At 30.6% G+C, this 24,504-nt stretch overlaps 1 protein-coding gene and 1 pseudogene across 1 annotated transcript; both read right to left on the bottom strand.

Annotated features, from left to right (window-relative positions):
• Positions 1–355: 355 nt before the first annotated feature.
• On the bottom strand, positions 356–4,798 carry LOC119615988 (multidrug resistance-associated protein 4-like; the record flags this gene model as incomplete). The annotated part of the gene is given in 4 exon segments (XM_037972085.1): positions 356–814; positions 816–2,264; positions 2,331–2,561; positions 4,365–4,798. Coding segments are annotated over 4 exon segments (2,219 nt in total), but the record flags the coding sequence as incomplete, so codon positions are not given.
• A 1,030-nt stretch (positions 4,799–5,828) lies between these two features.
• LOC119615969 lies at positions 5,829–23,765 on the bottom strand (annotated as a pseudogene).
• Positions 23,766–24,504: the final 739 nt, after the last annotated feature.

Here is a 24,504-nt window from a genome sequence, read left to right as displayed (position 1 = left end):
ACATACATACATACATACATACATACATACATACATACATACATACTACATACATACATACATACATACATACATACATACATACATACATACATACATACATACATACATACATACATACATACATACATACATACATACATACAGACATACATACATACATACATACATACATACATACATACATACATACATACTACATACATACATACATACAACATACATACATACATACATACATACATACATACATACATACATACATACATACATACATACATACATACATACATACATACATACATACATACATACATACATACATACATACATATATGAGAAAATGTATACATACCATTTTGATATGAAAATATCCATTGTCGCCTGACAAGCTCTGGCCAATATAAAGAGTACAAATACGAAAATAATTAACCATGGCATACCCAAGGCATAAAAGTAGGTGAAATAGGTAAGCAATTTGACAGACCCCTGCATTTGAAGTTCTTTGCGTTCTTCTCCTTTATCCTTTGTATCATCTGGCAATATCTCATGTGTTTTGAACTTTTCATCTCGATCCTTATCAATTATGCTGTCGGCATGTTGAATACTTGCTTTCTGTTCATCATCTTCATGTTCCAGGTGTACTCTAAAACGTATTGTTGTTTTGAGAGTTTCATATGTACCTTGCTCGGCGGCAATTCCATTTTCCATTAATATTAAACGATCAGTGTCCTTTAGATGTTGTACGTGATGTGTCACTAATACACGAATTTTATCAGATAGAAATCGTTTAAAGCATTGTTCTAGCAAGCGTTGCCAACATAAGAGTCCACGCAGAGAGAGGATCGTCGAATATGTAAATATCAGCCTGGCGATAAACCGCACGCGCCAAACTTATACGTGCCTTTTGTCCGCCACTTAAGCTTATACCGCGTTCTCCCACTATTGTCGAGTCTCCGTGAGGAAATAGGGAAATATCTCGCTCTAGCTCACAAGCATGCAATACCGCCTTATAACGTGCCTCCTCGTATTTTTCGACAAATAGAATATTCTCTCGTATACTCGATTCAAAAATCCACGCTTCTTGCGGTGCATAACTTATGGTGCCATTTACTTCGACATTTCCCTTAATAATTTCCAATTCTCCCAGTATGGCATTAAGTAATGTAGTCTTCCCAGAGCCAACATTACCAACAATACCTATAAATTGTTGTTCGTGAATGTGAGCATTTACATTTTCAATGTGGCTCCGCCGCTTATCAGATTCAACTTTGTCCCAGCTAGCGGACAAGTTGTGTAGGATAACTCCCTTTTTAATAGCTCTGGGATTGTGAACACGACCACTGAAATTTCCTTTTTCATCATCGTCGTCCATTCCGAAGTTTTCTAATCCTCCATCCGCCGGATCTTCGCTCTGCATTAGAAACGTGACAACACGACGGGCACATACTGTCGTTTCAGCCCAAGTAGTAACTGCCAATGGCCAGAAGTGCAAAAGAGAATCATTTAAAACATCATAATATGAGGATATGATGAACACCTTTTTTGCAGTCACAATCTCACCAGTATAGACGTACGACACCAAGCTAAGAAAAAGTGCTAACTTGGAAATCATTTCGGTACATTGTAGAGCTGCGTAGATGTTCATAGAGCCCCTAATGGCTTTTATCTCCTTCTTGCGTATCAAAGCAATCAATTTTGCAAACGATTTTTCCCAGGCATACATTTTTATAACCTGCATGGCTGTTATTATCTCATTCATTAACTTAACACGATCATCCCCATGTTCCGCCGACTCATGCCTAAAGTGCGCAGAGGCTTTAGCAGCCCATGCTTGTAGTGGTATAAAAATTATAATGGAAGCCAAGCCAACAATCGCTGGCCAACCTATTTCTAAATACATTATATAACCCATAATACATGCCTCAATGGGTCCTTTCCACAAATCATGAAAGAAATAAAATGTCATATCAAATTGTGGCAAATCTGTTGAAAGAACCGCAATTGCAAAGCCACTCATTCCGCTGTTTTCTGCTGTCACCGAGGAACGTAGACATTTCCGATAAACTAAACCAGAACAAGCCAAACGTATACGAGTTCCCGTTTCAAAGAGGTAGAACATGAAGGGGTGGAAGCATAGCGTCGATACCAACGAACACAGAACTATACCAGTGGCATAGAGATATGCCTGATTTTTACTTATGTCCGTTTGACCCTCAGCAAAAAAGGACACCAATCCACCGAGAAACAATGGCTGTGAACAACTTGAAAAGCGATAAGCAAATATTAAAAGTGTATAATTTCTACTATGCCCTTCGATATTGACTTACTGTATAGAAATTTCCAAAATTGAATACAAAATGCATGTTGGTACAAATTTCCATCCGTATGCTCTAAATATCATATGCAACAAACTAGGCTTTTTACGGCGAACCTCTCTTTCCCAATGCTTAATAAGAGCAAACGAAACATTTTTGCTATCCAAAGTGGGAATATGTTCGTAAAGATCATCCGCTTCCAATTGTTCTCTATAGCCTTTACGAAATGTCTCTCGTGTCCACCTGTAACAAAAATCAATTCAAAACAAACTTTCCGTTATTGTTTATGTGCATAGCACGTTATCATAATCATCAAGTTCAAATGAAATCTGGCAAAATAAAGTCATAAACCATTTTAAAAAAGGCCACATTAGTGAGTATTGACTTTTGATTTGACTGACAGTTTTAAATCCTCCCTCACATGAGTAGCACACTACAAATATCAAACGCAAAAGCACGAAATAAATATGGTGTCGTGTTTTTTTTTTTTTTTTTTTTTTTGATAAGACAAACACATCATCATCAATGGACGAGTAAATAAATAAATAGTATCAGTAATAGTATCAAAATTTAATTTATTAACAATTTCCCTTTTTCGATTTCATTCTATGTCTTCTATTTGTTGGTATTTTATTTTATTATCAAATAATTTATGGCCAATAAATAGTCAGCCAGCCAGCCAGATTCTGATGACCGAACAATGAAAATTAAATAAACAAATTCTATTAATATAAAAACAGTTATTTTTATACGAATATTCTTCGGACGCGTATATGAGATATTTAATACCATTAAATTCTTTCAAACCAAAATTTTTAATGCAAATCCTTCGGATATGATAAAACTAATTTTGACAAATGTAAACGCAGTATCATTGAAGCTTATACAAAACTAAGTGGTGCCATTTTTTATAAAGATAATAGATCATTTAAGAGAACTATGTGCTCCAAAGCCCCATTCGAAGCGTACGGGGGCTAGGTTACAAACATTAGCACAAACGTATAATACCCTACCCACTATAGTGGTGTAGGGTATAAACATACAATTCTTTTAACTATAAGAAACACGTTTATTTATGTTTAATACTCCATTGAATAAATATGGCTTTTAAAATCTGTTTGAAAAAAAATTAAATTTAAAAAAAATGTTTGAAAAAAACTTCGATTTTGAATTTGGTTCTAATCAAAATAAAATATTTTGGGAATCATCATGAACAAAGCAAGGTAAATATTTAAAGGGGTAACAATAACACGATTTTGCTTTCCGTACAGTGTGAAACGGTGTAATATACATACATATCGCACACCCAGTACAAAAGTGACTCAACTCAAAAAATTTTTTCAGAAAAGGAAAAAAGTTTTTATAAAATTCTGATAATTTTATTTTTATTATAGGTTTGTTTAAAACATTAACCGCCTTGAACCTATTGCATCAGATGAACTTTATGTGACAAGTAAATACATATTAGAAAGATCCTTCTAAATTAGAAATTTTCTAGATAAAAATCTTGAGTTTTACAAGAGACACAAAATAGCACTTTTTAAAATAGCATATCTCCTAATCTTTATTTCTTGTTAGACAAATTTTTATATTAGATAATTTACTAATTTTAGGAAGACGAAAATATTCCAACATCTTAAAATGAAATATTTTTATAAGTTTAATTACTTTGAATACATATTTTTTAGATTTCTTGTTACCTTTGATATCATTACTATTATTTTAACGAAAACTATAAAACGACGCTGCACCAATATTTGTATAATTTAAGCAACCATCATTAAATAATCGACGGTACACTTAAATGAAATTCGAATGTGTCATAAATAGAAGTGGTACTTATCAAAATTCACATGCAATCAAGATATTTAGTGACTCTAAATTATTTAAGTGATTTTAAATTATGTCTCAAACTTGTTAATTCTTGATGTCGAAAGCAAAGTATGTCCACAATAAAAAATGTTATAAATTCTTTGTTAGGCTCTATTTAAAAGATGTTTTGTTTGTTATAATTTTCTTTTAACATAAATATTTAATAATATTTACCAGAAGAACCATTTTGATAAGAAATTTGCTTTTAAAATTGGATTTGGTTTACGTTCACTGTTTTCTTGTGATTTATTCATTTTATTAGTATTTTAATTTTGTAATCAAACACACAGAACCATTATTTAATCAATTCTTTATTATAATTTTAAAATTGCTCGTTATTAATTTTTAATATTTATTTTTTAACGATACGCGCACACTGAGTTCTTCATTCGATATGACCACTATTTTAACCTGTGCTAAGAAGATATAATTCACAGTTAAAAACAACCACACATAGAAATTCTATAAAAATAAACGACGAAATAAATTAATTCTCTACATTTGATGAATTTATCTAAATCCGTATTGACAGGATTCATCATATCAACAACAACTTAAAAAGTTAAAATAAAGTAAAATAACACCATCATTACACGTTATTAACGCGCCCTCGAGTCTACCTATTGTTGCTGTTAAAAATATTCCTGGTCTTTTAACCGTTTTTTAAATTAGAATAAAATTGATATAGTAGCTGCTGCAATCTAACTAATAGTAAATAAAAGTTGAAATAGTAAATAAAAGTTGAAATATCTTATCTATAATAAGTATTTTTACTTGAATAGTACCCATTTTGATTTTGATGATCCAGAGAGAGATAGTGCGAATTATATATGTATGTGGAGTATTATTAATACTGTAAGTAGTATCTAAAAATAATTATAATATTTGCACAAACTGAAAATTATTGTATTGTATTGCATACTGTTTTATTAATGGATCAAATTAGTTACAAAATAAAACTCCATATCGAAATAAATAAAAATTTACCAATTGTTCATTGACTGTTTCACTTTTCTATGACTTTCAAATAAGTGACATCCGACGCATTAATGTAATGCGACAATGGCTTGTACTTACAACTTACCTTTCCATGACTAATACATACCGTCTGCATTATTTGAAAGCAGTCTAGTAATGGTTGGTTGGTTTACGTGGTAGTTCACAGCGCGCGAACTGTCAAGTACAATCTAAGAGACTCCGTTTTGACCAATCTAGTAATGACTTTCAAATAACATTTTAGCCTAGATATTTCTAATTTTCAAATTTATTCAAAAACAAAACTACTTTCTTAACTCTTTTTTAGCAAACGAACGTGGTAAGTACTTAGTTAACTCCCTATTTGTATGCGAGCGTGGTAAGTACTTGTCTTCAATGTCATCATTGTATTAAGTCTGGGCCAGACTTGCCAATGTTAAAAGCTGAAAGTTTGCAGAAACGATCACGAATTTAGAATCATCAAAAAATGAAATTAATACATCCATAACAATGGAATATAGCCTATACAGGGCACAGCCGAATATAGCACTCTTACTTGTAAAATTATCATCGCCAAAAAATAAATTTGAGTCAAAATTAAATTGTGTTTAGTGACCATCATATAGCATTTATTTTATTATTATTATTTATAATTTTAAATTTTTCTCATGAAAAATTGCATAAGTTTAGGCACTTTATTTGGTTTTTAAATATGTTAAGTACAAAAATATGTATTGTATTTGTAAGTACGTATACGTGTATTCATTTTAATTGTTAGTCTTATATATAAACTTCTAATATAATATAAAAACAACAAAAGAAGTAAATTCCTATATGATTTTTGATCTGATTATGAATACTTTATATAATAAATTGCATTTAATTTAAATTAATACAAACATCTATAATAAATTATTATATTTTACAATTTACACTTACATACGAACATAGATAGGTATCGTATGTTTTGTATGTATTTAATTAGAACACATAAATGGAAGAAATAAATCAAGTACCGAACTTTTTAAATTGGCAGTATAAATTGAATACTTAATGAAAATTAATTGATGATAGTTTTAAACATTTAAATAAAAAATTGACTAATACATTTAAAAAGAGATTTCATTCGTAAGTAGGTTTCATATATGTATGTAAATATGAATGTATATGTATGTATACGATGTAGCAGTTTCAGTAATACTTTTTATCACAATTGTTTTTTTGTATCTGTGTCGTTTTTAGTTCTTTCAAATTTCAACTTATAGTTTTCCTCAGCAGCTTGAAATAGGGCTGCTGCTGTCGCTAGGCCGGTATGATCAACTAACGTACGTAAGAAGCCACCTGGTTTTTGTAGTAACTCAAAAGGATGACCAAGTTCAACAGCTTGACCAGCATCCATAACTAAAACTCTGTCACTATCCATGACAGTGTGCAAACGATGAGCTATGGTTAGAACGGTGCAGTCTGAAAATTTCGTTCTTATAGTTTTTTGTATAAGTTTATCGGTTCTGCAATGTTTCATAAATGAGATAAAAGTTGATTGTCATTATGATAAGTTAATCAAACATATCAGTTTTATTACTTACTCAGGGTCCACGTTAGCTGTAGCTTCATCTAGTATTAAAATTTTATTTTTTCTGAGAATGGCCCTTGCTAAGCAAACCAGTTGTCTTTGGCCTACACTAAAATTGGAGCCACCATCATACATGCGACAGTTTAATCCACCAATAAGTGTCGAGACATGTCCTCTCAGTTCGACATCTTCTAACGCCCTCCACATATCCACGTCACTGCATTCTTCTAATGGATCCAGATTATAGCGTAAAGTGCCCGAAAATAGTACAGGATCTTGTGGTATGATAGAAATATTGCTTCTCAAATCATAAAGTCCTAGTTGTTCAATGTTCACATTGTCAATACGAATTACACCCTCATTGTAGGCTAAGCGAAATAGTGATTGTATAATAGAAGATTTACCAGCTCCTGTTCTTCCTACGATGCCAACTTTCTCATTCGATTCAATAGTAAAGTTCAGATCCTTCAAAACATACGACTCTTTCGGATCATATTTCAATTTGAAGTTAATGAACTCAATACGACCTTTACTTGGCCATTCACCTTTGGGTTTGAATTTATCTAATGTTTCCATTGGTGGCTCTGGTGGTTGTTCGGTATACTCCAACACACGTTCAACACTGGTCATTTGATTCTCTAATTCTGCTGTTTGACGCATGCCCCATTGACACATACCAATCATAGTACTTGAATGTAGAAATGGCCAAGCCAACGTCTCCACTGTTAAAGTCCGCTCCAAGCAATAGAAAACTAAATGTAACGACAGTTATATAAAAAACACAAATAATATCTGTCCATAGAGCAAATGCTCTAGTACAGGATAGAAACAAGAACCATGCAGACGTATTTGCGTTTAAATAATCATGAAATTCCGACTCTAATGCTGATTCGGCTTCCAATGCTCTAATTGTTGTAAGTCCTTGGAAGGTTTGATTGGTGAGCGAGTACACAGGGCTGCGCGCTTAAAATGCAAATAATATGTCTATTAGTTAAATCACTACAATGAAGTCATTCCAGTTCTATTACTTACAAATAGACTCCAAACGTTTGACACTGCGACTCGTGTTTACGTAGAGAAATCGTATACCAACAAGACAAATTACTATTACAACTGCAGGCACTAACAGCCAATAATTTGCAATCGCCACTATAATCAGTACGCCTGAGGCATCAATCGCGAACTGAAATTTTATGAAGTATTTAGAATTTTTTTATAAGTATTTAGAATTAAAATAAGTTGACAAAAAGTCTTACAGATAAACAATCCATTAATGTGTGAGGTAAATCCGCATCCACTGTTCTGATATCTTTTGAAAAACGATTCAAAATGCGACCAGAAGAGTTTGTATTAAAAAAGTACATGCTTGTGCGCGTAATGCCTCGAAATAAACGATCATGTAACTTTAGAGAAATTCGTAAACACATTCGGAAAAATCCAAAAGTCCGTAACAAATACACAACCAGGGTAGCACCCAACATTGATGAATAAATAATTACTCTCTTCTGTCTTTCATTTTCTTTCTCTTGAAAGTCTCCATCGGAAGTTGCATCAAAAATTGTGTAATTCGAAATCAGAACTTCTGTGAAAGAACTATTTGCACCAACATAGGATGAATTTTTGTTTTCCTCCCAAATAACCCTAAAAATGGTCAGATAATTTTATACAAATAAGTACAGGCTAAAACATTAAAATATTGCTAACGATCTTACCATCGTGACAAAAAATAATCAACACCATTCAGCATTATGCGGGCACATATGAAGAGTCCTACTATAAGGATTAGTATAAAGGTACTTTCAAGGGCTTTAAAGTAAGAAAGATAGACATCTAGCTTAACAGACCCTATTGCTTGGGCTTCCTTATTCACATCTTCGACAGGCTTTTCGTCTGGTCGCAACAAATGGTAATAATGTTCCATACTTTTTTCTGAGTCACTTCTTGACAAGTGACTGCTAACACTAACTTCATCACCAGCCGTATCTCCTCCGCCACATTCATGGTGGGTTTGAGCCAAAAATTGAAATTGTTTAGACCTTTGCAGTTCCTGATAGCTACCTTGAGCTACAATTCTCCCCGATCCCATTAACAAAAGTTGCTCAACGTCAAACAAATACTGCAACTGATGTGTAACCAATATTCGAATTTTCGACGACAAGAAATCATTTATGCATCTCTCAAAAATGTGCTTGCCAACATGAGTATCTACGGCTGATAAAGGATCGTCTAATAGGTAAATATCCGCTTTACGATAAACAGCTCTGGCTAAATTTATTCGAGCTTTTTGACCACCGCTAAGACTAACTCCACGCTCTCCAACTATTGTCAAATCTCCTCGGGGGAGCAACTCAAGGTCTCTTTCTAAAGCGCACACTTTTAAGACGCGCTTATATCGTCTTTCATTATAATCTTCAACAAAGACAACATTGTCTCTAATTGTCCCTTCAAAAACCCAAGGTTCTTGAGAGCAGTATGATACTTTTCCATTGACTAGAACTTCACCGGAATCAATTTGAACTTCTCCCAAAAGAACATTAAGAAAAGTCGATTTACCTGAACCTACTGGCCCAACAATTGCTGCCAAAGTTTTTTCATTGATTTCAACATTTAAATTTGATATTGCTGGACTTGTGTAGCCATGTGAACTGTCACTATCCCATGTTGCAGTTGCACTACGCAGTGTCACTCCCTTGGAAACCGCATTAATATTTAATGTTCTTACATTTCGCACAGGACTAGATTCAATAGTCGCTTCTATTCGATTGTCTATGAAATTTAATTTATCTACTGTATTTTTATTTTGGTCTTTATTTTGAGATTTATTCGCCTTTTTCTTTTTTAATTTCTTTTCTAATTTCAATGGAGCTTCAGCCTGGTCACCATCCAATAGAAATTCTTTGCATCTTCTGGCTGAGACACAGGCCTCAGCAATAAACGTTATTGAAAGGGGCCAGAAGTGTACCATAGAATCATTTAACATATTGAAATATGACGACACAGTATATACTCGTTTTGCAGTCAAAGTATCACCCATATATACATATGAAACTAATGCCAAAAACACTGAAAGTGGAGATATCATCGATGTGCAACTTAGAGCAGCATGTATATACGAAGTTCCTCGTATAGCTTTAACTTCTTTCAATCTAACTTCGGCTACTACCTTGGCAAAAGATTTTTCCCATGCGTACATTTTTATCACTTGAATTCCTTGTATAATTTCGTTCATAAGCTTTACACGAAGATCTGTTCGTTCCGCTGTCCTCTGTCTATAATATGCAGCCTTTTTAGCGGCCCATGCTTGTAGTGGAATAAAACTCAACATGAACGCCACACCAATCACAGCCGACATACCAATTTCTCGGTACATTAAATAACCAATAATAAGGGATTCGATAGGACCTTTCCAAATGTCGTGTAAAAAACATAAGGCTACATCAAATCTTCCCAAATCATTAGATAATATATTTATAGCACGCCCGCGTAAGCCGTCATTGCTGGCACTTTTAGAAATTTGCAAACATTTACGATATATCAAACCTGATAGTGCTAACCGTATTTTTGTACCCACTTGAAATATGTAGAATATGAATGGATGGAATGTCAGCACCGGCACTATCGAACATAACACAATACCACCGGCAAAAAGATAAGCACTTTTCTCGCTTATTGCCGTTTGTCCATTTGCAAAATAAGCTACCAATCCTCCTAAGAACAGTGGCTGTAAAGCTCTGAAAATTTTATAAATAAGTATTAAAATTAAATAATAATACATATATAATCACCTAAGATCTTACGAGACTTACTTTGTTATAGATTCACAAACTGAATATAAAATACCCAAAGGTAAAAACACTGACCCATACGCTTTAACTATCATACGTACAACACTCGGGTTCTTGCGTTTTCGTTCTTCATCCCATAAACGACCAAATTTCTCAGTAACACGCTCGCTATCTAAATTTTTACGATGTTGATATAATTCCTCATCCTCTAAGGGACCTTTGAGACCACGACGAAAAAGATCTTTCATCCACCTAAAAATAGTTAAGATGAAAAATATGGTTGTAGAATCAAAAAACATTTCATCACAAATTTTTAACACTTATGCACAGAAAAAAGTTTCAGCATAAATATTATGAACTGCTTTCATTGTTTAAAGTTAATAACATTTAAGTATAAGTTCTTAAATTGTATGAATTTTTTAATTTATATTTTTTCAAACATAATCTAGAAGCCTTGACTTAAAATATTTCAAATTTATTTTTCTATTTGTTAAGAAAAATGTTTGAAATTTTCATTTCATTTCATTTGTATTTCTTTATGATTTTTTAATTAAAATCGATGAAATATACACGTATTTGGCGGCATTTTATGAAGAATAGATGCTTAACTATGTTGGCTGATGTTTTCTTGTTTGAGATTTGGTTTTTTCTGCATTTCAATTTATATTTTTTTATTATACAAAATTCGCTAATAAAGGATTACTATCTACTAAATATGGAAACAGATTGGTAGATAATGGACTCTTTTGCAATTTTTCATGAATAGCGTAGAAAAAAATAAAAATTCAAAAAATTTCCGTCATGCACAAGTTCATACATTTTATGAACTTTTAGTATTCTGAATGAAAATGGTTTTAGAAAAAAAAGTCATGTTCGATTCATACAATATATTACAAAATTCATTCAAGTTATGTATTATCTTTTTCTGTGTAAAGTTAATAACAGGATGCACTAAGTAAGGTGAAATCGTCAAGGCAGCTGATTTTTATTTGTTTATTTAAAAAGTGCATGGGTTATGTCAAAAATAATTTATTTATTTTTATTCTAACACTAGCTTTACCCAGTGTGCTTTGCTACCCTAAAAGCAGTATAAATAAAAAACCCACTTAACGATTTTGAAGATTATAACTGCAATAGTTCTCTAGATTTACAATATGTTACATATTAGAGATGCCAAGCAAATTATTGAAAGTTCGCCAATTTCTATCTATCTATGAAAAATTTTAATAATTAATAGTTTCCAAGATATACAAAATTTTGTATTTAATTCTTTTATGTAGTGCCAAGCCCAAAATTGAAAGCTCGCCCGCTATTCTCTAAATGTTCACATGAATGTCAGAGTTTTTTATGTAAAATTTTAAGATTCTAGCTCTAGTAGTTTCCAGATATACAATTATTCTATTTCATTCATGTGGGGGCTTCAAGCTCCCCAGATTAAAGTCCGATCTTTTTCCTCCAAAATATTCAGATGATTATTGAAGTAATTTCTGCAAAATTTGAAGAATCTAGTTCTATTAGTTTCCCAGATAAACGAAATTTTATATTTAAGTCATATGGGAGTTGTCAAGTTCCCCATTGAAAGTCCGCCCGGTATACTCTAATTGTTCAGATGAATGTCAAAGTTTTTCAAGTAAAATTTGAAGATTCTAGCTCTAATAGTTTCTAAGATATACGATTTTTTCTAATTAATTCATATGGGGGCTCCAAGCCCCCCCCCCCCCAGATGGAAGTCCGATCTTTTTCATCCAAAATGTTCAGACGAATATTTAAGCAGGGTTTAATATTTAGTTTTTAGTTTTATTTTTTTAAATGTCGACTGAACTGAAGAAAGTTCAAGTATTTATTTTTCCCTCACAAGCTAACTGAAGTCAGTCAACTGTGTCAACGCACTGCTGCAATAACTTGCAAGTGGTTTTGTTTTTCTTCAGCAGCCACACACACAAGCAGCGGCCATGTTAAGTTTTTCAACTCAGCCGAACTGAACACAACGACTGAACAGTAAAAACAGATTTGCGTGTGCTGCTTACGTATTGCTTAGTTCTTGGTTTCGTTTTCTTATTAAGGGACGTAAAAAAAACTGATAGTTTGACTGGTTAGTACAAATCAAGCTGACTGAACAATAAAACTTGATGGGTTGTTTGTTCAGTAAGACTTTGTTATTGTATGCAATTTGTTTTAGTATATTGTATGTTTTTGTGTTTAAATTTGACAAAAGTAAATTATCTTTATAAGATTCATAAATGTGCTAGTACGAATTTTTGTTCAAATTGGATAACGCTTACTCGGTTAAGTCTGTGGTCAAAAAAGGGCCATTATTTTAACAGCATCTCCAAAACTCCATTTTCAAACTTTAAAAAATTTTGTTAAATGGATTATTCAAAATTAAAGTTTTCTATACTGGATATTATAAAGGATATATATAAGAATTAAACACAGAAAGAATGAGCTTAATACCTCTCATAGTTTTACCGTACCTGAGATGTGAATTTGAAGGATTTCGGGAAAAAGGCAATTTTTGCCAATAATTAAGTAAAAATTATATTATTACCAATTGTTGCTTAATTTTGATCAATTAAATTGCGATTATTATTTCCGAGTCCATGAAAAGTTATTTCTGATAAAATTTCCGAAATTAAAAATCATTAACCGTCTAAAAACCGGGGTCAAAATCAAGTTTTTGTATATTTAATATTCTTCATTAAAAATAGCAAAATATTGTGTATTTAATTATGAATTCATTTTGACAAACTACACGAAAATATATCCAGAAATCTAGGAATCAAACTTCTTCAAAAATTAACCCTCTGTCATACTTGGGGTCAATTCAAGACCGAAAAAACACTTTTAAAAATGAATTTTCTAAAATGAATTTTCTTAAAGATTTAATGGATATATATCGTATTATTTGAATGTAGTAAAAATAACTTCTAAGAAGTTTCATCAATATCCATCAACAAATTAACAACATCATGCTCTTATTTCTTCAAGAACATAAAATTCAAAAATTTGATTTTGGCCCCGGTGTTTTTTTTTAGTTTCGAAAATTTGATTAGAACTAACTTTCCATGGACTCGGAAATAATAATCGCAATTTACTTGATCAAAATTAAGTAACAATTGGTAATAATATAATTTTTACTTAATTATTGGCAAAAATTGCCTTTTTCCCGAAATCCTTCAAATTCACATCGCAGGTACGGTAAAACTATGAGAGGTATTAAGCTCATTCTTTCTGTGTTTAATTCTTATATATATCCTTTATAATATCCAGTATAGAAAACTTTAATTTTGAATAATCAATTTAACAAAATTTTTTAAAGTTTGAAAATGGAGTTTTGGAGATGCTGTTAAAATAATGGCCCTTTTTTGACCACAGACTTAACCGAGTAAGCGTTATCCAATTTGAACAAAAATTCGTACTAGCACATTTATGAACCTTATAAAGATAAACATAATATTTTTTTTGTAAAATTTTTCAAAACTAACAAAAATTTTCTTATATTTACTTTTATATGTCTTCAGAATCACAAAATTCTCGGGGGAAATTTTAATAACTCAAAACTTTTTTAACCAATTTTGAGTTTTTCCATCTTTTTGGAAAGACAATTTTGTAGACATTACGATTTTGCTATAAAATGGTGCAATAATTAATACTTAAAGCCTCATTTTGTGAAAAAACTCCAAAAAGTGCCATTTTTCCCATATAAACGCATTTACAAACTTTGGCGGCGATGCGCGGGCTCTTACCCTCAAAATAATTGAAGAATATTTTACAGTCTTCCATTTGACGTTAAAATACAACATAATTTCACTATTAGATGTTGCTCCGAGCGAAAAGCCTATTTTCGACCCACCCTAATATACTACATACATACAATAACAAAATCTCACTAAAAAATCATCAAAATGCTTAAATTTGATTCAATTTTTATTTAAAGAAAATATCTAAATTTATAAGTATAGTAATTTATAATTTTATAAATTTTAAATTAATTAACAATTTCTATTAGCAATAATTATCAATTACTTTATTTACTTTTGTCAAATTTAAACACAAAAACATACAATATACTAAAACAAATTGCATACAATAACAAAGTCTTACTGAACAAACAACACATCAAGTTTTATTGTTCAGTCAGCTTGATTTGTACTAACCAGTCAAACTATCAGTTTTTTTTACGTCCCTTAGTAAGAAAACGAAACCAAGAACTAAGCAATACGTAAGCAGCACACGCAAATCTGTTTTTACTGTTCAGTCGTTGTGTTCAGTTCGGCTGAGTTGAAAAACTTAACATGGCCGCTGCTTGTGTGTGTGGCTGCTGAAGAAAAACAAAACCACTTGCAAGGTATTGCAGCAATGTGTTGACACAGTTGACTGACTTCAGTTAGCTTGTAAGGGGAAATTTTAACTAGTTACTATTTTTTAAGCATGGTACTAAATTTAGTCAAATATTTAGTAATTTGCGACTGCAATTAGCAGTTTTTTGAAACCCTGTATTTAAGTTCTTAGTGCAAAAGTTGAAGAATTTAGTTCTATTAGTTTCCCAGATAAACGAATTTTTGCATTTAATTAATATGGGAGGTGCCGCTCCCCTCATGGGTAGTCCGCCAATTTATTTCCCAAAATGTTAACATGGATGTTAAAATTATTTGTGCAAAATTTTAAGATTCTAACTGTAATTGTTTCTAAGATAAACGAATTTTTGTTTTTAATTTATATGGGAGGTGCCACGCCCCCTAATGCTAGTCCGCCTACTTTTTGTCCTAAATAATCATATTGACACTAAAGTGGCTCCGACAAAATTTGAGGACTCTAACTGTTATATTATCTCAAATATACGGATTTAATATTTTCTAATATGGGCGTGGCACCTCGCCCACTTGAAATTTCAAAATAAAAAGCAGCCTATTACCTATTCCAGACATACAGGAATACGCTGTGAAAACCAAAGAATAAATATACAAACATACAAACAAACACACATTCATTTTTATATATATAGATATGTTTAACTATGTTTTCTGGTTTTAGATTTTTTTTTCAACATTTCAATTTCTGTTTTTTAATTATACAAATTCGATAATAAACTATTAATATTTACTGAATATGGAAACGACATCTTAATCTCATCTAAAAATGCGATTGCATATTTTTCACTTCTATAAACCAAATATTTCCTTACAAATAAAAACCGAGTTAAAAGTGCGGAAAGAGATGTTGAAAAGTCACTACAAATAACATATTTGAAATACATCAAATTTTGGTGAAAAACCAATGAAATTTACATAAGCGTGTCATTGAAAGAATGTGGTTTATTTTTGACACCCAAATATCGGATTTTTACTGCATCTATGAATAACATTAGATGTAGTTCAAAGTTGTCAAAAATTGAACAACAATCCCTCCAATGACACGCTAATGTAAAATTCATAGGTTTTTCACCAAAATTGGAAGTACTTCAAGATGGTTATTTGTGGGTGAAAATTCTACTCTTGTTCCCTGCTTTTTTGCTTGGTAGATTAATAGATTTTTCCAACACTTTTTCATGAAGATCGTAAGAAAAAAGGAACAATTCCAAAATTTCCATGCATGTTCATATTCATATATTTATGAATTTTAATATTCTGAAAGGGTTGGAAAAAGTCTGTCGATTCATGAGTGATAACAAAGTCATAGACATCAAGTTTTCATTAATATTTATTAGCTATGTAATATGTCTAGTATGTCTGTTTATTTAATGTATTTCCTGTATGTTTGTATGGTTGTGTATTATGTATGTATGTGTATGTATATGTATGTATGTATGTCTGTATTGTATGTATGTATGTATGTATGTATGTATGTATGTATGTAGTATGTATGTATGTATGTATGTATGTATGTATGTATGTATGTATGTATGTATGTATGTAGTAGTATGTATGTATGTATGTATGTATGTATGTATGTATGTATGTATGTAGTATGTATGTATGTATGTATGTATGTATGTATGTATGTATGTATGGTATGTATGTATGTATGATGTATGTAGTATGTATGTATGTATGTATGTATGTATGTTTGTATGTTTGTATGTATGTATGTATGTATGTATGTTATGTGTATGTATGTATGTATGTATGTATGTATGTATGTATGTAGTAGTATGTATGTATGTATGTATGTATGTATGTATGTATGTATGTATGTATGTATGTATGTATGTATGTATGTATGTATGTATGTATGTATGTATGTATGTATGTATGTATGTATGTATGTATGTATGTATGTATGTGTATGTATGTATGTATGTATGTATGTAAGTATGTATGTATGTATGTCTGTATGTATTTTATGTATGTATGTATGTATTTATGTATTGTATGATGTATGTATGTATGTATGATATGATGTATGTATGTATGTATGTATGTATGTATGTATGTATGATGTATGTATGTATGTATGTATGTAGTATGTATGTATGTATGTATGTATTTATGTATTGTATGTATGATGATATGTTGTATGTATGTATAGATGTATGTATGTATGTATGTATGTATGTATGTATGTATGTATGTTATGTATGTATGATGTATGTATGTCTGTATGTATTATGTATGTTGTATGTATGTATGTATGTATGTAGTAGTATGTATGTATGTCTGTCTGATGTATGTATGTATGTATGTATGTATGTATGTAGTATGTATGTAGTATGTATGTATGTATGTATGTATGTATGTATGTATGTATGAGTAGTATGTATGTATGTATGATGTATTATGATGTATGTATGTATTGTTTATGTATGTATGTATGTATGTATGTCTGATTGTATGTATTGTAATGTATGTATGTATGTATGTATGTATGTATGCTATGTATGTATGCTATGTATGTAGATGTCTGTTGTATGTATGTAGTAGTATGTATGTTATGTATGCTATGTATGTATGTATGTATGTACAGTAGCGAGCACAAAATATGCAACGCGTGACGATATGATCTTCCATTTCGTCTGTTTCGAAATAACAGTAATGAATCCATCTCTTCTTTTTGCTTTTTATTTTCTTAACTCTGGGCTTCCAAACAATCGAAATTTTGTTTCAATTTCTATTACGCAAAGTGAAATATTTTATATTTGCTGAAAAAAGTGAACTTTTTTCGCGAGCACAAAAAATTCAACGCAATAAAATAACAGTAAATTTATGATTTTTATTGCGTTTTGTATGAAAGTTTCTTGAAGAAATTAAACAATACGAATATTATAATAGTAGTAATTATTATCTAATCAAAAAGAACTATTATTAAAGCTCTAGAGAATAAGAATCCATGCTTGAAATTGGTTCGTTCTTTTGAGTGAAAAATTTGGCGTAAATCGATATGAATCACGATTTCACTTCAAAAAAAGCATGGAAAGGGAACAGATAGTGGTTGTCTATGGATAACTTCCACTTTTTAAGACCGTCAGGTGATTAAATTGTTTAAAATCGGCTCACGAAAGAAGATAGTGGACGTTGCTAGTTTCACAAAGGAGCATATGGGTGACTCTATTGGAGTTCACATTGCTCGCGGACGTTTTAATAAAGTGTAATTTGCTTGGAAAACATTTTACTAAGGAACCATTCATCAGTAGAGTCAAGAAAAACAAGCCCCGTTATTTTGCGAAACGTATCAGCATTGGTCAAGTGAACAGCGGGTTAAGGTCTTATGTGACGACGTGAGCAAATAAAATTTATTTGGCTCCGATACCATAAATTTCTTACTAGATGGCCTAGACAAAGACAATATATTCGTCTAATAGTCACATATGTCGAAAAATCCATTTTGGAGTGGTTCAAGAAGCGAGATTTTCGCAATGAAATCACTGATTATATGTCAAGCATTTACAGTACCACCTGACCAATGCTTAACACATTTCTCAAACTCAAAGCGGTACTTTTTATTGACTCTACTAATCTGGGATTTCTTTGTGAATCATTTTCCAAGCAAATTACACTTTGTTAAACCTTCTGCGGGCAATTTGAACTCCAATAGAGTCACCCATATGCTCCTTTGTGAAACCAGCAACGTCCACTGACATCTTTCGTGAGGCGATTTTGAACAATTTAATCATGTGACGGTCTCTAAAAGTGGTAGTTTTCCAAAGATGACCACTATCTGTTACCTTTCCACGCTTTCTCTCAGGTGAAATCGTAATACAGATCGATTTACGTCAAATTTTTCACTCAAAAAACAAACCAATTTCAAGCATGAATTCTTATCCTATAGAGCTTTAATAATAGTTATTTTTTGATTAGATAATAATTACTACTATTATAATATTCGTATTGTTTAATTTCTTCAAGAAACTTTCATTCAAAACGCAATAAAAATCATAAATTTACTGTTATTTCATTGCATTGCATTTTTTGTGCTCGCGAAAAAAGTTCACTTTTTCCAGCAAATATAAAATATTTCACTTTGCGTAATAGAAATTGAAATAAAATGTCGCTTATTTGGAAGCTCTGAGTTAAGAGAATAAACAGCAAAAAGAAGAGATGGATTGATTACCGTTGTTTCGAATCAGACAAAATCAAAGATCATATGACCCCGCGTTGCAATTTTTGTGCTCGCTACTGTATGTATGTATGTATGTATGTATGTATGTATGTATGTATGTATGTATGTATGTATGTATGTATGTATGTATGTATGTATGTATGTATGTATGTATGTATGTATGTATGTATGTATGTATGTATGTATGTATGTATGTATGTATGTATGTATGTATGTATGTATGTATGTATGTATGTATGTATGTATGTATGTATGTATGTATATATATATATATATATGTATGTATGTATGTATGCATGTATGTATAAAGTTATGTTTATTTGAGACATGAAATTTGGCTTTGGAAAAAATATTAGTATTGCACTAGCTAAGATCGAGTCATTCAAATAAAACAGCAGTTATAGGAATAAAAAGTGATCTATCATTCATAATAAAACATAAAGCATATGTTGAATTGTACTTTACCGCCGATATATTTAAGCAATCAATTAATGATTGGTGAAAAACTACTTAATACTATAAAACTGCTTAATACTATAAAAAGCTACTCTGCTCAAGCAATTTGAATTTAGAAAAAAACAAAAAATGAAATGTCAAATAATGGGAAAAAATAATTCGATTTGTGAAAATTAAAATCATGATGCACTAAGTAAGGTGAAATCGTCAAGGCAGCTGATTTTTATTTGTTTATTTAAAAAGTGCTTGGGTTATGTCAAAAATAATTTATTTTTATTCTAACTTAAAAATTAAATTTGTGTTTTCTAACGAAAAAATTTCAAACCAAAAATTATGAATGAAAATGCTGATAAAAGGGTTCCAAATAAAGAAATTCAGATGAACCAGCAATAAGACGTTGTCCTGCTGCGAATACAATTTAAATGTAACGACGGTTTTATAGGTAATATTGTGAAATACGCAAAACATTTTCTTTCCAATATTTATTATTTTTCAATTTTAGAAATTTCATTTTGACAAAACCCATACTCAAAACAACAAAAAAATATTGTGTTTGTTGTGGTTGTTGCCCAAACGCTCTCACCTTACTTATTACATCATGATTAAAATGGTCCCAGCAAAAAAAGTGTGGAAAAAGATGTAGAATTTTCATCACAACTAGTAACCCGAAGTGCTTCAAATTCGGGTGTAAAACCTATGAATTTTACATTTGCGTGTCATTGGAGGGATGTTGTTCATTTTTGGCAACTTTGAACTACATCTAATCTTATTTTTAGAAGCAGTAAAAATCCGATATTTGGATGTCAAAAATAAAACACATTCTCTTAATGACACGCTTATGTAAATTTCACTACTCTTTCACCAAATCTTGATGTACTTCAAATATGTTATTTGTAATGACTTTTCCACATCTCTTTCCTCACTTTTAACTGGGGATACATTTGTAAGGAAATATTTGGTTTATAAAAGTGAAAAATATGTAATCGCATTTTAAGATGTGATTAAGATGTAGTTTGTAAAGTATGACATTATTTTTTGCTGGGGTATTGTTAAAGAAAATTAATGAAATAAATAGTGTAAAAAAATAATAATAATGTGTTATAAAATGTGTCTAAATTGTGTTTTTTTTTTTTTTTTTGTAATTTTTGGTCTCAAAATATTGGAAAGTTTGTTTTTGTTGTGTGTTTAATTCACACAGAACATAATGTGGTGATTTTGTTTTCGTATTAAAAAAATCAAGTAAATATTCTACGGTGTTCTATGCATTGTTATTTGTGCTAGTTTATGTAAATGTATTGTATACTTTTAGGAGAAATAAAAATCATTTAAATCGCATTCACAATGCTAGCAACATTTTCAGGGGGCGTTCACAATGCTAGCAACCAATTCTTTTCAAAACTCGAGATTATTTTTCGGCCGCAATATCACTATTTTTTCTTTTACACATTTTTATTAATATTCTAATAGTTTTTTATATAATTTGTATAAATTTTAATTGATAATTTTTGATTTTAAAATTGTTCATTCAAAATGTACAAGTACAAGTATGTTCAAATATATGAAAAACTATTAACAAGAAAGGGATGGATAAAAAACAAAATCGTTGCTAGCATTGTGAACGCTGCTTTAAGTTATCAATCAGTCGATGTTCATCAAGAGTAAGCTGGGTTTTTCATGCCCACAATCTTAAGCTCCAAGTATCCAAAAATTCTTATTTTTTTATTCTTTTGAAAATTTTAATAAAAAATTTATAAAATTAGTTTAAAAAGTTTCTTTTAATTTTTCTTGTTAGAAAATTTCTCTTGAACTATAAATTTTATTTTTCCTATGGGTTGGTTTAATTAATTATATCAAGAGCAAAAGATTTTCTCGTTCGCTAAACATTAAATTCGCAAAACTAAGTTTTGTTTAAATTTAAAGAAAAACCGGTTAATCGGGAAATCACGACAAATTTAGAAGTAGGTTACTGAAAACTACATATAAACAAGTACAGATAGGATAGTTTAGTTAAGAGTTCAATTTATTTGAAATTTAAATTTTATTTATAAAGTAATCCCGGCCTATTGGCCATAACCGGTTACAAATTTGTTTAGTCTGTAAATTATATTCGTCATTACCGCCAAAAAAGCCTTTATTATGGTATTCAGTAAGTATCATAATACATACAAGATTGTAGATAAGTATTGTAATTGCTCTGTCAATCACATTTTTAATTACATACAAATAAAATTAGATAAAAACTGTTAATGAAACGCACTGAGTAAGATAAAAACTTATTAAAAATATTTGTGTCGGTCTATATTAAAATAAAGAATGAATTATTAAAACAAATATTTAAAAATTATAGGTATGAATAGTATTCATTGAATACAAATAATTGGAAAATATATTAGCAGAAAAGACTTTATACATTAAGTGGTTTCCTGGTTTAACGAAAGATAGATTGTCAGGCCTATTCGTAAAAACGAAAAATTCGTTAAACAGAATAACAACTTTTTTATGATTTAATGATAAAAATATGGTAGTAGATGGTAGGAAGTTTTTTTTTAGATTTTTTAATTGGGTTCATAAATATTGTGACCATTTCTATAATTTTTTCTGCAGTTTTCAAAATATAGAAATTTTGTTTCGTTAAAATTGGAAAGAAACATAAATTAAAGATTTTAAGAAACAAAAAATATTAATGTTAAATAAATTAATTGCTTTCTTATTAAAATAAGCACATTAGGGATTTAATTCCCATGTGTAAAAAAGATGTTTCCCATCTAAATATTTATATAATTATTTGAAAGATTTTATAAATACGAAAACCACAACCTTATACCGCTCAAAAAAACTTTCTGACAAAGGATACTCAAAGTGAAACATTCCAAAACAAGTAAGAAGTGCTAATGTTACAAATTTTGATTATTTTTTTAATAATAAAGTATTTAATTTCGTTTTTACCTTAATTCAGAAATATTTTAAAAATTTGTTTACAAAAAAGGGATTTTCTGAAAGAGGGGTAGTATTGAGCAAGGGGTTAATATTGTCCTATCCTTATAATTTTTGGTAGATGGATTTACGTCTATATCTGATATTTATGCAGAATATCATCGTGGTATTAGTGTGAATTTTGACCATCAAGTAATTTTCTGAAGGAGACTTTTTATGAGGGATAGGGTCAAATGAGGCCCGATCATTACGAAAATCAGAAGTATCATTAAATCTTATATAAAACTAAATTTTTTCGATTTTTGAAGTGATACAAGAGCATTTAACATATTTCTGAGCTCAAAAGCCCTTTTCGGTGGGTACGGGAGCTATGGGAGCTATACGAAATAATGGACCGATTTTAACCATTTTCAATAGGCTTCGTCCTTGGGTCCTTCCAAATTACATCGAATTATCTTGAAAATTACGACCTGTAGAGTTCGCACAAGATTTACATGGACACACAGACGGACATAGCTAAATCGACTCAGAAAGTGATTCTGAAGTATTCTTTAAGGTGGGTGTAGGACCAATATTTTTTGGTGTTACAAACATCAGCACAAACGCACCCTAGTGATGTAGGGTATAAATATTACTGTTCCGATAGATTTTCTTAATTTGTTTGGTATGTACATATTCTTCCCATAATACATTTTTTGGTAAACTTTCGCCAGTTTTAAAGGATGTTATTTTATGGGAGTTATGTTACAACAAATGTAGCAGTGGTAACACTGTCGTATTCCACAGACAAAACAAAAAAAAAACACTGTTAACATTTGTTTTCTCTTTTTTTCATAAACTTACCAAAAACTCCAGCGTGAAAAAAAATTTGCAGTTGAATATGGATTTTTTGGGCGAATAATTTTTTTGCGAGTCCGATTCATACTTTGTTAACAGAATTTTACAGTTACACAAAAACACTAACAAATATTCAGCTTTGAAATTTGAAAAAAATGTTTAATTAATATTTATTAAAAATTCTTCAAGGAAACACACATTAAATTAGCAAAAAACAATTTCCAACACAAAAAAATAATTTCAACGGTACAAAGAAGAAAAAGCACTGATTTTGTTGATTGTTGTTTTCAATAGGAACTAGTCTCAAATGTTGATTATTCTTTGTTTTGTGTACTATTTTATTTTACATTCATATTTACTTTGGACCAATTAACGACTACTGTTATTAATAAAGTTTATGACCAGACCTCACACAACAATAAATCAAAGAATGAACAATTTCATAATGAGAAGAAATTCCTCTCAGCAGCGTTGTCAACTATTTTATACCAAAACGCGCCTTCCACTGACTCAAAACGCGCTAAAAAGCGCTAAAAATTATATTTAAATACACTCACTGAAAAATTTTGCATTTACCTAATATTTTTTTTATTAAAAAAAATTACTCATGATTTTGAATTTTGATTCGGGAACAAAATTAAAAATGTCAATAATTTAGGTTTATACATATATGTATTGAATTATTTATAATATGGAAAGTTTAGAAAATATTTATAGCATGGGTATAATTATAATTAAATTATTTTTATTCTTGCACTAGAATAAGTTATTAAGATTTTTCAAAATACATATATAGGTAAAACGCGCTACTTTATCACCTTTTTAAAAAAAGCGCCAATTGGGTTGTTAAAAACGCTAAATCTAGCGCCAAAGGCAACTAAATTGGTAACGCTGCCTCTCAGAGTTGTGAAAATTGGTACAATTGCACTGTTCAAATTAAACCAAAAAATTTACAAATTCCATATAAAAAATTTCACTTTCGTAAGCAGTGCCATGTTTTTTATACATTTGCCTTGCACTATACGCTTCGCCTAATTAATATTGCATTATATATTTATTAATTTTAACTAATTTTCAAATCTAAATAAAGAAAAACTAGTTTGCAAAAATGTAATTTGTCTATTTCTCATTTTCAGACTCCCTTTTTGTATTTATTCTGGAATCCTATATATCCCAGCTTCGTCCGTTTCAAAGATTC

The sequence above is a fragment of the Lucilia sericata genome, unplaced genomic scaffold, assembly GCF_015586225.1.
Source record: "Lucilia sericata isolate MDLA Ls3-8-SP2 unplaced genomic scaffold, ASM1558622v1 Contig000051F_arrow, whole genome shotgun sequence".
NCBI lineage: Eukaryota > Metazoa > Arthropoda > Insecta > Diptera > Calliphoridae > Lucilia > Lucilia sericata.
Note: the sequence above shows the minus strand (reverse complement) of the source record. Positions and strands in the feature narration are given on the sequence as shown.